The sequence below is a fragment of the Podarcis melisellensis genome (assembly GCF_964234715.1).
Source record: "Podarcis melisellensis genome assembly, chromosome: 2".
Lineage (NCBI taxonomy): Eukaryota > Metazoa > Chordata > Lepidosauria > Squamata > Lacertidae > Podarcis > Podarcis melisellensis.
This window is the reverse complement of record NC_138529.1, coordinates 125207269-125222741: the sequence shown is the minus strand read 5'-3', so window position 1 is coordinate 125222741 and position 15473 is coordinate 125207269. Positions and strand designations below refer to the sequence as shown.

At 53.0% G+C, this 15473-nt stretch overlaps 1 protein-coding gene across 5 annotated transcripts; it reads right to left on the bottom strand.

Moving 5' to 3' along the window:
• Positions 1-6787: 6787 nt before the first annotated feature.
• KIFC1 (kinesin family member C1) lies at positions 6788-15398 on the bottom strand. Of its 5 annotated transcripts, none has more exons than XM_081902097.1 (17): positions 15238-15398; positions 14450-14587; positions 14164-14278; positions 14021-14086; positions 12853-12894; positions 12532-12748; positions 12242-12440; positions 11240-11386; positions 11028-11159; positions 10527-10643; positions 9892-10065; positions 9277-9444; positions 8089-8227; positions 7751-7890; positions 7389-7462; positions 7121-7196; positions 6788-6945 (listed from the first exon to the last, which is right to left on the bottom strand). In XM_081902097.1, the coding sequence occupies exons 2-17, from the start codon at positions 14564-14566 to the stop codon at positions 6904-6906; spliced, it is 1965 nt and encodes a 654-aa protein (XP_081758223.1). In that variant the 5' UTR covers positions 14567-14587; positions 15238-15398; the 3' UTR covers positions 6788-6903. The 5 variants fall into 5 exon arrangements, with proteins under 5 accessions (XP_081758223.1, XP_081758221.1, XP_081758222.1 ...); XM_081902095.1 differs by lacking the exon at positions 15238-15398 and adding an exon at positions 14745-14861; XM_081902096.1 differs by lacking the exon at positions 15238-15398 and adding an exon at positions 14745-14860 and having other exon boundaries at positions 12853-12891.
• Between the last annotated feature and the right edge of the window lie 75 nt (positions 15399-15473).

Genomic DNA, 15473 nt, shown 5'->3' with positions numbered 1-15473 from the left:
GACGGAGGCGCCTTTGGGGCTGTTGTGTCTCTGTTCGCGGAGTCTTTGCTTCTCTCTTCTCGCCCCATATTTCAAGGGGAAGCTCTGCGACTTAATGTGCCTATATGCCCCCCCTCCTTTTTTGCATTTCCACTATTTACTGTTACCGTGAAATTGGGCAGCGCATAGACCTTCAGCCAGCAGGCGACTTCGGAGGCAATTATGCGAGTTCCTATCTGCGCAGGTGGGGGGCAGTCTCCCCCCCATACAGTCCTCCCTCCAGTCCGGAGGGGGCCATTCTCTTTATTGATTGGCTGCGCCCTCCGGAGCGCCCTGGGCTCAGCGGCCGGCACTCTGCGCGTGCTCAGGGGCGCCCTCGCTCCGGCCCCTCCCCCTGGGAGGACGACGCGGCGCGCCAAGGGGCGGGGCCAGAGGCTCCCGAGGCTCCTCCCCCCGCCGCCTCCCCGCCGCCGCCTCACCTCGGCCGCCGTTGCCGCCTCTTCCCTTCCTTCCGCCTTCCTTCCGCCCGCCGGAAACGGCTGAGCCGGAGCGAGAGACGCCCCGCCCTCGGGCCTCCTCCGCGCCCAATCGGAAGCTGCGAGGGCGCTGGCTCGGATTGGCGACCGGCTCGGACGCCCCGCCCCCTTCAGGCAGTTTAGCCAACCGGGGAGGTGGTCGAGTCCCGCCCCTTGTACTGTCGGCCCGCCTCTCCCGTCGGCCGGAAGAACAGGACCCGGATGCGGATCTGGACTCTGATTGGCTGCGCTCTTCGACTTAGGCGGGAGCTGCTTTGATGAGTTCGTCCTTCAATTAGGCAAACCAGCAGCGCAGAGGCGGGACCGGGAGAAGCGCTGCGCCTTCCCATTGGACGCGGCTCCTGGGAGGGAGGGACGGGCGGGAGGCGGCGGCCCTTCCTGGTCGCCTGCGCAGCTTTCTAGTCCTCAGCGAGAGCGAAGGAGGTTGGCTGCGGGGAGGGGCTCCCGGAGCGAGTCAAGGGAGATTAGGACTTTTAGGACTATTTACTAGTAGTTGTTGTCTATAGACCCCCCTTCACCCAAACGTCACAGGGGCGATTTGAGAGCAAAAGGAAAAGAGAAAAGAAAATCTGTTGCGAGCTTTGTAAAGGTAAAGGGGCCCCTGACCATTTGGTCCAGTCGTGGCTGACTTGGGTTGCGGCGCTCATCTCGCTTTACTGGCCGAGGGAGCCGGCGTGCAGCTTCCGGGTCATGTGGCCAGCAGGACTAAGCCGCTTCTGGCGAAACCAGAGCAGCGCATGGAAATACTGTTTACTTTCCCGCCGGAGCGGTACCCATTTATCTACTTGCACTTTGATGTGCTTTCAAATTGCTAGGTTGGCAGGAGCAGGGACCGAGCAACGGGAGCTCACCCCATCGCACCGCCGAAGTTCTGATCGGCAAGCTCTAGCGCCCTCCGTGTCTGTGTGATCTGCAAAACTGCCATTTATATAAAGCTGAACACCCCCCAAAACATTGCAAAAGGCAGCATGCAAGCCACACAAAGAGCTGGAAACACTTTGCTTGCTTGTGTCTGTTGCATATAAGCTAAACAAGCTCTAGCTTAGGGCCCCACTCTCTTGGTGGGCCCCCCAAAAATTAAAGGGAAAAAAGTGATGTACATTTCCAAAATACAATATAAAAAATAAAATAAAACCTACATACAGCAAGTTTTTGTGTTGTGTTGGCTCCTATTTTGTTATGTGCAAATGGCTTTAGATACCTCTTAGGTCCATAAATTACCATATACCATATATTCAACAAAAAAAGCAACAATTTGTTATTGACGTTGTTGTTTAGTCGTGTCAGACTCTTCGTGACCCCATGGACCAGAGCATGCCAGGCACTCCTGTCTTCCACTGCCTCCCGCAGTTTGGTCAGGCTCATGTTTGTAGCCTCCAACCATCTTGTCCTCTGTCATCCTCTTCTCCTTGTGCCCTCCATCTTTCCCAACATCAGGGTCTTTTCCAGGGAGTCTTCTCTTCTCATGAGGTGGCCAAAGTATTGGAGCCTCAGCTTCACGATCTGTCCTTCCAGTGAGCACTCAGGGCTGATTTCCTTAAGAATGGATACGTTTGATCTTCTTGCAGTCCATGGGACTCTCGAGAGCCTCCTCCAGCACCATAATTCAAAAGCATCAATTCTTCGGCGATCAGCCTTCTTGATGGTCCAACTCTCACTTCCATACATCACTACTGGGAAAACCATGGCTTTAACTATACCAACCTTTTCTTTTTTTAAAATGAATATTTATTAGCATTTTCAAAAAAGGACAAAACATATAACAACAAAAACAAAAATAAACAAAAAAATACAAAAATCCAATACTTGAAAATAAATAAATTAAAAACACCTGAAAGTTCAAATACTTATTTTCTTTTAACTTGTTTCTCAGACCTCCTCACACCTCCCCTTCTTGTATTCCAATTTAAATTGTTGGCTCAGCAAATCCTTATTTTACTTATCTTCTTTCTTCCATTTCCTCAATTTATATTTACAAACCTTATTTTCATTTAATTTAGACCATTTTAAAAAATCAATTTTAACTTATCCAAATTTACACATCAATATTTATACCTCATTATTTTTTCTTAAACATTTTTCCTAAAGTCGACCAAAATTTCCCTTCCACGTCTTTCCCAATTTCCATACCAATAGCAAAGCAAAGTAAAAATAAAACCAACTATATTTATATACCCTTTGGATTCCCAAACTCCACCCACCCTTTTCCCGGTTTCAGTCCTCAACAAAAATCCATCAGTCTCAATATACTGTTTAGCCTGGAGATCTCACGTCCGAGGCTCTCAATTCTCGCTCAGTTCCTCTCTGCCGGCCTTTTTGGTAGTCTTTAATGTTAAACTCCAAATCTCGAAGAAGCTCCGGCCCAACAGGATCCATGTTTCTACCAGCCAGACCTCCATATTTAAAGATAAAAGCTTATGGGGTACTTCAAATCTTGTTTTATACTCCTTTCAAGTCCAAATGTCCCCCAAGCTCCAGCTTCCACCTTCAATTCAGGCCAGGCTCTCCACATCAGATTTTTATTTTCCTTTTTTGTCATCATGTCAGGCTTCAAAATGCTGCTCTCCTTTAACTTCTGCAAAGTTTCAGCTCCTCCTTCCTTTTCTTCAGGGACAATATCTGTCACCTGCTCCATATTATCAAAGCTCTCCGTTTTCTCTATTTGTTCAGTTGGATAGACTCAACAATGTTCTTTACTGCTAAGTCCAGAGTTGTAACATTTGTAGCCAAAACATCAGTTTGGCCTTGTAACTTTCCCAAGAGAACAAATGCTCTGTCCAATTCAGCCTGGATTTTCCTTCCTCCAGCCATTCCTGTAATGTCACTAAACCCCTCTAGGGGGATTTTAGTTCCTTAATATTCCTTTCAGCTCAAGTCCAAAAGTCAAGTTATTTTGTATCAGCCTTTCCTTATTTTCAACAAATTATTACAAATTAACCAGCAGAAGCAACAAAAACAAGGTTCTCCTTTTCCGTCTCGACAGCCAACTTGACAGCTGTCAAACTTTCCAGTCTTTCATCAACAGGCTCTCTCGTGGGACACTCCCGGGTCCGGGGGGGTGAAACTTCAGCTCCCAAAATTAATCTTCTTATCCTCCAGCAAAAATTCTTTTAATGTCAAAACCGTGAAATTAAAGTCTTTTACTAAAAAAAGAAAAGATTCTCTCGACCTTAGCTAGCAGGTCCTTTGCTTTAAATTGTTTACAAAGAGGGGGGGGACTTCCTTTTTAACCCTTCCCCGCTCGTTCCTGATCCGCCAAATTTTCCTTAAAATTCCAATTTCCGTATTACTCCCGGGTTGATGTTTTAGAGTCCGAATGTTCCAAGGAAAAAGTCAGCGCTCTCCAATAATGACTTGCGGCTTCGCTCCGCAGATGAAGGAGTACTCTCAGCACCGCGCCGCACCCCGTCCCCGTTCTGAAGCCTTTAAAAAGGCTCCTTCACGGATTGGGGGGGCGCAAATGGTGCCCGTCGAGTCACTATGCTCACAGGCTTCTGCGCCTGTGATTTTAAAGGTCCCCGCGTCGCTGCAGCGGTAAGACCCAGTCTCTGCAGAACCGATTCCCTCCGGAGCTCGGAGGGAATCCGCCATTAATCGATGGCGCCAACCCGGAAGTCCTCCACCTATACGGACCTTTGTTGGCAAGGAGATGTCTCTGCTTTTTAAGATGCTGTCTAGGTTTGCCATTGCCTTTCTCCCAAGGAGCAGGTGTCTTTTAATTTTGTGACTGCTGTCACCATCTGCAGTGATCATGGAACCCAAAAAAGTAAAATCTCTCACTACCTCGGTCACACCTCCATTTCTTCCCCTACTATTTGCTAGGAGGTGATGGGACCAGTTATTGACATAGGATGGACATATTGTTATGGAAATTATGGGGGGGCACATCTTTAAAGTTGTTAAATGTTACAAATATTATGCCTGAATGTATTCTTTCAACTTGACAGCTTAGGTAAGTTGTTGTTGTTGTTGTTTAGTCGTTTAGTCGTGTCCGACTCTTCGTGACCCCCTGGACCAGAGAACGCCAGGCACCTCTGTCCTCCACTGCCTCCCGCAGTTTGGTCAAACTCATGCTGGTAACCTCGAAAACACTATCCAACCATCTCGTCCTCTGCCGTCCCCTTCTCCTTGTGCCCTCCATCTTTCCCAACATCAGGGTCTTCTCCAGGGAGTCTTCTCTTCTCATGAGGTGGCCAAAGTACTGGAACCTCAGCTTCACAATCTGTCCTTCCAGTGAGCACTCAGGGTTGATTTCCTTCAGTATGGAGAGGTTTGATCTTCTTGCAGTCCATGGGACTCTCAAGAGTCTCCTCCAGCACCATAATTCAAAAGCATCAATTCTTCGGCGATCAGCCTTCTTTATGGTCCAGCTCTCACTTCCATACATCACTACTGGGAAAACCATAGCTTTAACTATACGAACCTTTGTTGGCAAGGTGATGTCTCTACTTCTCAAGATGCTGTCTAGGCCTGTCATTGCCCTTCTCCCAAGAAGCAGGCGTCTTTTAATTTCGTGGCTGCTGTCACCATCTGCAGTGATCATTGAGCCCAAGAATGTAAAATCTCTCACTACCTCCATTTCTTCCCCTTCTATTTGCCAGGAGGTGATGGGACCAGTGGCCATGATCTTCGTTTTTTTGATGTTGAGCTTCAGACCATATTTTGCGCTCTCCTCTTTCACCCTCATTAAAAGGTTCTTTAATTCCTCCTCACTTTCTGCCATCAAGGTTGTGTCATCTGCATATCTGAGGTTGTTGATATTTCTTCCGGCAATCTTAATTCCGGCTAGGGATTCATCCAGTCCAGCCTTTCGCATGATGAATTCTGCATATAAGTTAAATAAGCAGGGAGACAAAAATGCTTATTTTTGTCTTAGGTAAGTTACCTGCTTATTTGTCTTAGGTAAGTTACCTAATTTTAAAAAATCATAAAATCAACTCCTTTGCCATTTTCCTCCATTCGAATGCTATTTTGCCCTTGGAAAAGGGACTCCAGGAAGTGCCCAGAGGTGACAATTGCTGAGCTGATTGTTGACCAAGGAGAGCCTAATCCCATCACCAAACTTGCCAAGGGGCCAGGCATGCAAAGGAAGTTCTATTGTACTTTGGGTGGTGGGACTTCAGAAGTGTTTGCCTATGCTAATCGAACACCTGGGTCTTGCCCTGACATGTCTGTTTATGCTAATCTTGTACCAAGGACTTGTCTGGACATGTTTGCCAAGGTGAAACTAGTGGAACTCCAGTCTACCCCTCCCCTTTGGTGTCATGTCAGTGATGTAGCAATGACGCTGTGTAAACTGTATTCTGGGATACGGTGAGAAAGTTTTAAAAGTCGTCACCCCATCCTCGGGGTTCAAAATTCCTCTTTGAACCTGTTGCGCAATTAACTTTGGTCTACAGCTATTTGCTCCGGTTGGGGGCTGGACTCCTTCCTTTATTCCGCAGGGACCCATGGGCTCTGCCCGATCAGCTGGGGGACTGAGCAGCCTGGCACTTAGATTTTTCCGTAACAGTATGTTGTTTGTTACTATGGTGTGTATTTTTGCTCGGATGAACCCCCCAACTCACAAAGAAGCCCTGACACAACCAGCATGTTTTTCTCCTCTGAAACACAGCTAATTTTTTTATCTCTTCGTACATAAGAACATAATAGCCTGTTCAGGAGTCTTTGGCGAGGTGCTGTGGCAGCTTTTTGCAGGAAGGAGTTCAACAGGAGTAGCCCATCTTTCCTGGTGGAAGAGAGCCGTGGAAGCCTCCTCGGACCACAAGGGTCTTACGGTTACCTACAAGGCTCCCAATGCTATCATGGCTTCAGCTTTCCTGCTGCAGCCACAGTTAAAGTCCTGCCGTTGCCACAGGATCCTTTCCAGAAGGGCCAGACTCAAGCTCAAGCCACCTATTTCCCTTACCCCTGAATTAGAAGAAGAGGAGGAAGAAGGAGTCTCAAAGCGGCTCACATTCTCCTTTCCCTTCCTCCCCCACAACAAACACTCTGTGAGGTGAGTGGGGCTGAGAGACTTCAGAGAAGCGTGACTGGCCCAAGTGTGACTCCTCTGCATGTGGAGGAGCAGAGACGCGAACCCGGTTCCCCAGATTACGAGACTACCGCTCTGAACCACTACACCACACAGTCCACTGCACTGCTGCCAACGAAAGGGCAGGGAGGCTTGAGAGGGAGGAGGCGCCCTGAAGTGGAGCCTGTGCACGCAGCTCACCGGAGGACGACAGCAGAAAACGCCAAATTCAGCAGTGGAAGAAGAAAATTTCAGAATATAAATTCAGAAATATAAACATTTATTACAAAAAAAGTATCAAGACTTTAAAAGACAAGAGTAAGAATGGGGTCGCTATCCAAGAAGCAGAAAGACCAGCCGCCTCCGCCGCCGCCCTCACTTTCGATTTGAAGCTGTGCCAATGACACATTCATTGACCTGCAAGGCAAGACCGGACAGATTTTGGGGGACAGAAACTGGTCCCCACAGCTGCTGCTGTCGCCACCTCCTCCATCCAGCTACGGTCGGGAAGCACCTTCCGCAGAGGAGATTCTGCAAGCAGCCCAGAGAAAGGGACCTCCTCTCCCCCCAGCCGTAAGCTGCGACCACTTACCTTTCTGGCAAAGCGAAGGGAATTGAGGGACTCGGCAAAGTTCTCCTCCGAGGGCGAGATGTTAACGAACATCAGCCTGGGGGGAAAGGCAGGAGGAGACAGTGAGGAGAAACAGAGGGTGCCTCAAGGGGGATGGCATGGCATCCCTGTCAGAGACGTCTGGGTTGAAAGCGGTCATCTAGCCCAATCCCCTGCGTTCCTGGCAGGACAGCGCAGACCAGGCAGCAAAGGGGAGGGGGAGCCATCAACTCCCTCCTTGCCGACTCACATCTTGGAATTGCCGCCTAAGGAGTTCTGGAGGAGGTAGGTCAGCTTGCTGTTCCGGTAGGGCACATGGGCCTCCTGCAAGGGGGCAAAGGAAGCGGACAAGAATGGGTGCAGGAAGGGGAAATGTTTGGGGGCCCCTCCTCCCCACTTAGGGCAGGCCGGTTCCACCAGCATCGTGAGGCTGTCCCATTCCTGATCGAATTGTAGAGTTGGAAGGAATCACAGTTCTAGAGCCCCTGACAGGGGACCCCACACGAGAGACAGCGGTGGACGCCACATCCTCACCCTCACAGAAGAGCAGTGCACCGCGGGAGGCGGGCTGTGAAGGGCTGCCCCATGGCTGGCCAGGACTCTCCCGCCTACCTTGTTGCTCAGGGCGGTGATGACCAGGCCCAGGTTGGAGAGGCTGCTGTTGATGGCCTGGGTCTCCTTGAGGCGGTCGCCTGTGGAGAGGGACTTGTCCAGGCGCTCGCTGCCAGCCAGGTCCACCAAGCTCAACACGGCTGCCGGGGGGGACAAAGGAGGGGTGAGGGTGGAGGGGGAAGGGTGGGTGCCCCCATCTCCCACTGAGGGGTGCTGGGGACCAGGGACAGAGTGCCTGGGGGGGGGGCAAGGGAGCGCCTGAGCCTCTGGGCCAAGGCAGGGACAGAGGCCTCCGGTGAAGGGTTTTGGCAGGGGATCGTGTGGCCGGCTACACTCACAGGAGGTGTGCAGCTCCCGGTTGGCGTTGTGGCCCTCGATGCGCAGCTGGAAGAGGCTGTGGCTGCGGGAGGAGCGCTCGTTGAGATTGGTCTTGGCCACCGAGCGGTTGGCTTTGGCCCTCTGGAGCAGCTTCAGGACCTGAAGGGGCAAGCAGGGGGCAGGAAGCGGAGAATGGCAGTCGGAAGGGACCCCTGAGATCATCTGGCCCTAGCCAGCCTCCGGCAAACAGCGTGAAGAGGCTAGCCGGGCACATTTTCCACCTGGCTATTGGCTACTTGTGACCAAACTAAGATGCCCAGGCGTCAGATGGCGTTGGACATCACCACCTGGAGGGGCAAGCCTGGGAATCCTTGGAGCGAGACTGTTTCCACACACTAGTACCTCATCCTGTAGAATTCTATCCGTTACATTTTAGCTGCACAATCAGAATGAGTATCGGGAATCAAAATGGTTTCTCTCAGCAGCCTGAGCAGGAGCAGTGAACAATGTCAGTTCATTGTTCTCACTTGACTTCACTCCCCCGCCCCCACTGCCCCACTCTCAGTTGTGAAGAATATTCTTATATTGTGAATGCACCGTTAAGAAAAAAAAGTTGGAATAGGCCAAGATATGTGGACTGCCCCAATCCCAGCTCAAGGTGGTCATCTGAACTAGCCAGATGTTTAACTGAGAATCAGTCAGTCAGTCCATCATTTGAAAAATAAGACTTTAGAACCGCCTGGCCCCAAAATGGCAACTAGACATTCCATTTGGGTGAGTTTAACCTTGGTTTAAGGAGCCGCTTTGTGCCTAGCTTCTATATTGGAGTTTCTGCCATTGCCTGCCTTCATACAACAGCGGGAGACAGAAGCCTCTCAGAGAATTGCAAAGTTGGAGGGGAGCCCCCAGGGTCCTCTAGCCCAACCCCATATTCCTCACTCTGCTCCTCCCCCGTCAGAGGCTTTGGATGCAGACACACTCTGGCTGCCTTGTCCCCAGACCAAGGCCCTAAAATGGGTCACAATGGGGTGGTTCTCTGGCTTCTGCCTCTCCTCCACCCCTTGCAAGCAGGCTGGTGGCCGGACACAGTGCAGAGAGCGGAAGAATAGTAGTGTTGGAAGGGGACCCCAAGGGTGATCTACCCAACCCTCTGAACTGCAGGAACCCCCCTGGAAAATCCCAGACAGACAGCTGCCCCCCCGCGGTACCTCATGCTCCGAAGCAACGGGGACGTAGCAGAGGTTGGGGACGTGCAGTTCCTCCGTGCACTGGCTCACTCGCCGGATCTCCAGCTCGGAGCCCCGCTCAGGGCGCAAGACCAGCAGGTCCCGCAGAGACTCATTGTAGATCTCCAGGAAGTTGGCAGTGAAATGGTACTGGGAGGAGACAGGCAGAGGGGCAGGATCATACCAGGGAAGGCGGCTGGGGTGGCGCGTGCCCAGCCGGCACATCGCTCCCGGCTCAGGGACTAACTGGCATGGCTATTCCAAGATGGCCTGCAGAGGCTTCCAAAGGTGAGGCCTAGGAGTTCAGACAGGCCAGCCCTCGGGTGTTCAGGGGATCTTGTGAGACTGAACGGAAGGCCCTGCGGAAAAACACTGGCGGTCTCACCATCCTGTGGGGCGGGTGAGGGTGAAAGAGGCAGCCCCCTCCCCGAGTGCTCAGAGGGCTTGGGAGAACCTCTCTGGGAGCTCCCATGCCCAGTGTGAAACCACCCTGGGAATTACAGCATGGCAAGTGAATGCAGCGGGTGTCTCCTGCGGCTTCCTCACCCCTCCACCCCCTTTGGACACCTGCAACCGCTTTCCCTCTCTGCCCCCCACCTTCCAGCCTTTGGCCTCCATCTCCCGGGCTTTCTTGAAGATCTGCTGCACTGCGCGGGGGATCATGCCGGCTGTGGAAGGGTCCTGGCAGTCGGGGCCCTCCATGGTGTATGTCTTGCCGCTCCCCGTCTGCCCGTAGGCAAAGATGCAGACGTGGTAGCCGTCCAAGGCTGACTGCGGGGAGGAAGGGAAGCCGTCATGCTGGCGTCCACCAGACCCTACCTGCCCCCGGAGGGGGACAGCCACTCTATATGAAATTTCCAGACCACCCTTCAGCCAAGGCTCACAGGACAAACCAGCCAAATCAGCAGGGTCACCATGATCATCATCATCATCATAATACAGTGGCACCTTGCTTGTCGAACTGAGTCCGTTCAAAAACTAAGGCTGCCAAAGAATGTTTGGAAATTGGAACACTTACTTCCAGGTTTTCAGCGTTCAAGAGCCAAACTGTACGAGTACCAAGGCGTTTGAGGGCCAAGATAAGACTGTACCATACTCAACACAATAACAAACTAGAGGAACTGGGCCGCTTCCCCCCTTAATGTACTTATTTAATATATTTAATTTATTTCTGTGCTGCTCTTCGTTAAAAGATCTCAGGGTGGTTCACAGAGTAAAATGCTTTTCCTTACCTGCACAAGCAGAGAGATCTCCTCAAAGACCTCCTCCTGGGAGCTGGACGGAGGGAAGACCTGGTCAAAGTTGAATTCATAGACAATGTCCTCTTTTCGCTCCCGGCCAACGTGGGACTGGCAGAGAATCAAACAATTGCAGAGTTGGAAGGACCCACGAGGTTCATCTAGTCCACCCCCCCAAGCAAGACTTGAACCCACAACTCTAAGATTATGAGCCTCATGCTCTACCGACTAAGCAGCGACAGGGGCCGCATTCCCCCTTGGCCAGCTCTCCAGGGGCCACAATGCTCTTCAGCTGGCATTGGGTCTGTTGGCCTTGGGCTGGCCATCAACATTTGGGTTTCTCCTGCTCCTGCACCACCCTGCTATAAAAGGTCAATGCAGGAACAACACTGGCTTATTTGGGGCAGGTTGAGACTTCCTGACGTCCCCTGGCAACTGTGACAGCCCAATATGCCACCAAAACTTCGACAACCACCTTGTCCCCCCCAGACTGACCTCCTCCGCCTTGGCTAAGACAAGGCTCTTGCTGTCGTCTGGCGGGAAGCGCAGGTGGCTCATCCCCGGCTTCTGGACCTCCTTCTCGCTGCTCAGCAGGGGGCGCACGCGGCAGAAGACACGGATGTTGCCCTGGAGGGAGCGGGGACTCGTCAGCACCCAGCCCTACAAAGGGACCCCCAGCGCCAGCCCCATCACCACCACCAGCCCACCTTCAGCTCCTGGACGGCGTTGTGCAGGGAGCGCCGCTCCATCTCCGACTCGTGCAGCTTCTGCTCCAGCTGGGCCTTGCGTGCTGCCAGCGCCTCATTCTCCTGCGCCCGCTGGGCCAGGCTCTCCTGCGCCAGGCGCAGTTCTGCCTGCGTCAGAGAAACCCCAGGGGCAGTGAGGGGCGGGCCACCTCAAACCCAGAGCCGCCCACCCGCCCTCTCAGCCAGGCAGTAGATGAGGAGCGCCACAGGCTCATTCAGGGAGGAGGAGGCAAACGCAGGCTTCCTCAGCTGGGAAAGGAAAAGCACCAGCAGGAACAGACACAGCAGAGGTGAGCAATTCCACCAGACAAATATCTAGGTCCCTCTTGCGATGGATAGAAAAGGGACTTGTGTGAGAAACAGGGTATGAGGCAGAGGAAAGGGGAAGCACTTCCAGCGAGAGCTGAGAGGGATACACTTCTCTGTATGAGGGGGATTGAAGATTAAGATACAATTATGATAGAGGGCTAGGCACGTAAAATTATGCGTTTTATTGTGATTATTACTATTATTGTTGTGATTTTTATTTATTTTCTTTCTTTTTCTCTTTATCTTCCCACCTTTTATTGCTTTTTCCTGTATTTCTTATTATCTTTTATTTATTTTTTATTTAAAAATTCTTGATTTACAAAAGTGTTTGCAATGTCTTTCTCTCATCTTATTATGTTTTTTAAAAACTAGTTTGGCTTGTATTATGTGTTGAAAATATTTAATAATTTTTTTTTAAAAAAACTAAAGGTATCTAGCTCCCTCTTCTGGGGCTGAGGACCCACCCCTTAACTTTGATATTGATTCTGGCGTTGTGGAATCAGAAGGGTACCTAAGGGACATCTAGTCCAACCCGCTGCAATGTAGGAGTCACAAGCAGGATTCCTCACCTCACCTTGGGATTCCAAGCACCTCATGGAGGCCGACAGTCTCTCCATTAAAGGGTGGGTGGATGGGTCCCCAGCCCCCGCTCACCTCTCTGGCCTCCAGCTGGGCAGCCAAATCCTCCTTGGCCTCCCTGGCTTTGCGGCCAGCGCTTTCCAGCTCCCGGATAGTCTGGCTCTGGCTCTTGACGGTCTCCTGCAGCTGCTGCTCCTGCTCCACCAGCTGCTCCACCCTATGCAGGCTCTCTGTGGCCTGAGCTTGGCAGGTCTGCAGCTCCAAGGCCAAGGCACTGCAAAGAGAGGGCAGGGCAGAGGTCAGATCCTGCAGCAGGAGTAGCAGAAGGAGCCCGCCATGCCCTTCTCAGGCTGCTGCTTGCTCACCTGTTCTGCCCCTCCAGCTGCTGGTTGCGGGCCGTCGCCTGCTTCAGCTCCCCCTCCAGCTGGTTCTGCCGCTGCCTCAGGGCCTCATTCTCCCCGGCTAGCCCCTGGGCCTTCTCCTTGTAGATCCCCACTTTGGCCCGCAAGTCGCTCACTTGCCCCTTCAAGTCCCAGGGGGCCCGCTTCTTCTCACCCCCGCCAGCAGCGGCAGGAGCAGCGGCTGCCAAGAGGAGAGGGATAGAGAGAGGACAGTGTGTCAGTCCCGGTGGCAGCTCAAGGATGGCACAGGAGGGGGGGCACCTCCCTCCCTTCTCTAGGCCTTACCTGGCTTAGGGGCTGCCGCAGCCACCGTCCGACGGGATCCTGCTGGGAAAGAAGGAATGAGACATGAAGCAGTGAAAGGATTCCCAAGGGGACCCTGTCTCCTCTCCATTGCTTCATGAAATATCTCCAAACAATAATAATATTTCAAAACATAAAATCAGCGAGGAACTCAAGACAGATTAAAGCAACATATGTGAGGGTTCCATTCCACGGATTGCACCTAAAGTCAAAATCGCATATAGCTGAAATATGCTGGGTTTAATGGCGGGCAGGATTGCCAGAGCATTTTTCCCAGCCCCTCTCCAAACTTTTTATATTGTTTCCTACACTGAATGCACACTGAATGCACACAAGTTAAAGGGGCACCAAATGCAGGGTTACGGGGCACCCACATTCTACACGTCTGAATCAGCTTGCCAAAACTAAAATGGCTTCAGCAGATCCCAAAAAGAGTCCAGCAAAGATAGCTGCCTGGTGTTGTAAGAACATAACTGGATCAGGTCCAAGGGGGCTGTCTAGTCCAGCATCCTGTTCTCAGTGGCCAAACAGTTTCCTGTGGGAAACCAGAGAGCAGGATTCAAGCCCAAGAGCCCCCTCCCCCTTTGTGGCTTCGAGCAACAGGTATCCAGAAGCATTTCTGCCTCCAACCATAGAAGCAGAGCAGCCACTGACTGCCCTCTCGGACCTGCATCTGTTTAATCCTCTTGTGAAGCCATCCACGTTAGCAGCTATCACTACCCCCTGTGGGAGAAAGTTCCATAGGTTAGCTAGGCAATGCCATTGTTTTTTATACAGCGGTGGCTTGGTTCTCAAACCTCATCCGTTCCAGGAGTCCAAGACTCCAGAAACCATTCGCAAACCAAGGGACGGCTTCCGATTGCCTGCAGGAGCATCCTGCACTCATCCGGAAGCTGTGTCGGATGCTCAGCTTCTAAAAAACGTTCGCAAACTGGAACGCTTACTTCCAGGTTTCCGGCGTTCTGGAGCCAATTTGTTCAACAACTAAGCCGTTTGAGAAGCAAGGTACCACTGTAATGGAAATCAATACAACAATATTTATAATGTTTTTGAAAAATAACACGATGGGAGCTGCTCCTCTAAATGATCAATTTCTTACAGGTATGACATGACACCCTTAACAGGGACAATTCTGCAGCCCGCTGCCTACCTGTGATGGACGGCCCTGCCACACCCGCAGTCCCCCGTGTCCGAGTGCTCGAGCGGCGGCGCCCCCCTGCCAAGAAAGCTGTGTTACAGCAAAGTCCAGAAGGGCTCCCCAGGTTCTGCCCTGCCCCCCCCATCAGAGCTTACCGGCCTGGCGGTGGCTTCGGAGCCCAGGGGCCGCTGGCGGAGCCTTCGAAAAGGAGGGGGCTGCTGTCACAGGTCCTCCCCGCTTGGTAGGGTCCAGGGGACCCCGAGCCCGTTTCTGGGAGGAAGGAAAAGGCAGAACTGTTTGTTATTCTCCAGGGCCAGGCTGGGTGACCTGCAGGGGTCCCTGACCACCTCACTGATTCTATTCAACGTCCCTCTCTGCTGGAAATGGCAATGCCCCATTCATACACCCCATGCAGCAGAATGCAGGGGCTTGAGAACTCACCCGGTCCACCTTGGGGGGCTCATTCTCATCGCTGGCCGGGCGCTTGAGGCGCAGCCCAGACACAGGGAGCCGGGAGGGGCCTTTTGGCAGCAGGAAACTCTTTTCCTCAGAGTTCATCTTCTGCTCCCTGAGTGGTAACTGAGGTGGGGAGAGAGAGAGAGACGAGGGTCCTTGAGTGGGGAGGGGCCAGCCCACTCCCTGCAATGCAAGAATCACAAAAGCAGGGTGGAGGGGGGTGTCGAAGCCCGAGCAGGCGAGAGAGAAGCCCCCAGACCCCCGGCAGTGAGTGACTCACGGGGGGTGGACCATCCATCAGCTCCAGGCAAGGCCTTCTGGGAGAAGCCAGACACCTTCAGCCGCCAGTGGGGGGCCAAAGAAAGGAAGCCGAGCCTGCAAGGTCAAAGGAGGCCCAGCTAGTCCAGCATCCTGCTGCCGGTGGCAAACGGCCCCCGCACCACGGCATCGAGATCGGCTGCCTCTGGGCCCGGGGGCTCTCCAGGGGGCCGCTCCACTGTCCCGCAGACCTTGCGGGGGCCGGACCGTAAGGGGAGGGGGGAGAAGGAACTCCTCTGCCCCACAAAGAACCCAGAGGTGACACATTCTAGGCATGTCCAAGCACGCCGATGGCCGGCCCCTCCGCGGGAGAAGGCGACTGGGCCCCGGATCCGGCCCCGGATCTACAGGAAGGGCGCCGCTGCTGGGGCTGGGCAGAGACGGGCGCGCCCGGGCGCTTGGCTGGTCCGCCCGCCCGAGGAAGGGGCCCCTCTGCCCGCGCCCAGAGGCCTCACCGGCGCCGCGCTCGACGCCCCGGCTGCTGCTGCTGCTGCTCCTCCTCGCCGCCCTTTCCCTCTCCGACCCAACCGCCGCCGGATTCAAAGGGGCAGCTCCCGTCCTCCCCCGCGGCGCCGCCCCGGCAGCCAATGGCGAGGCGGCGAAAGGAGGAGACCAATCCGCGGTCGCCCGTCACGCGGGCCGGACCCGCCCTCTTCGTATTACGCCAACGGCCAGGCCGCGTCGCCGCCCA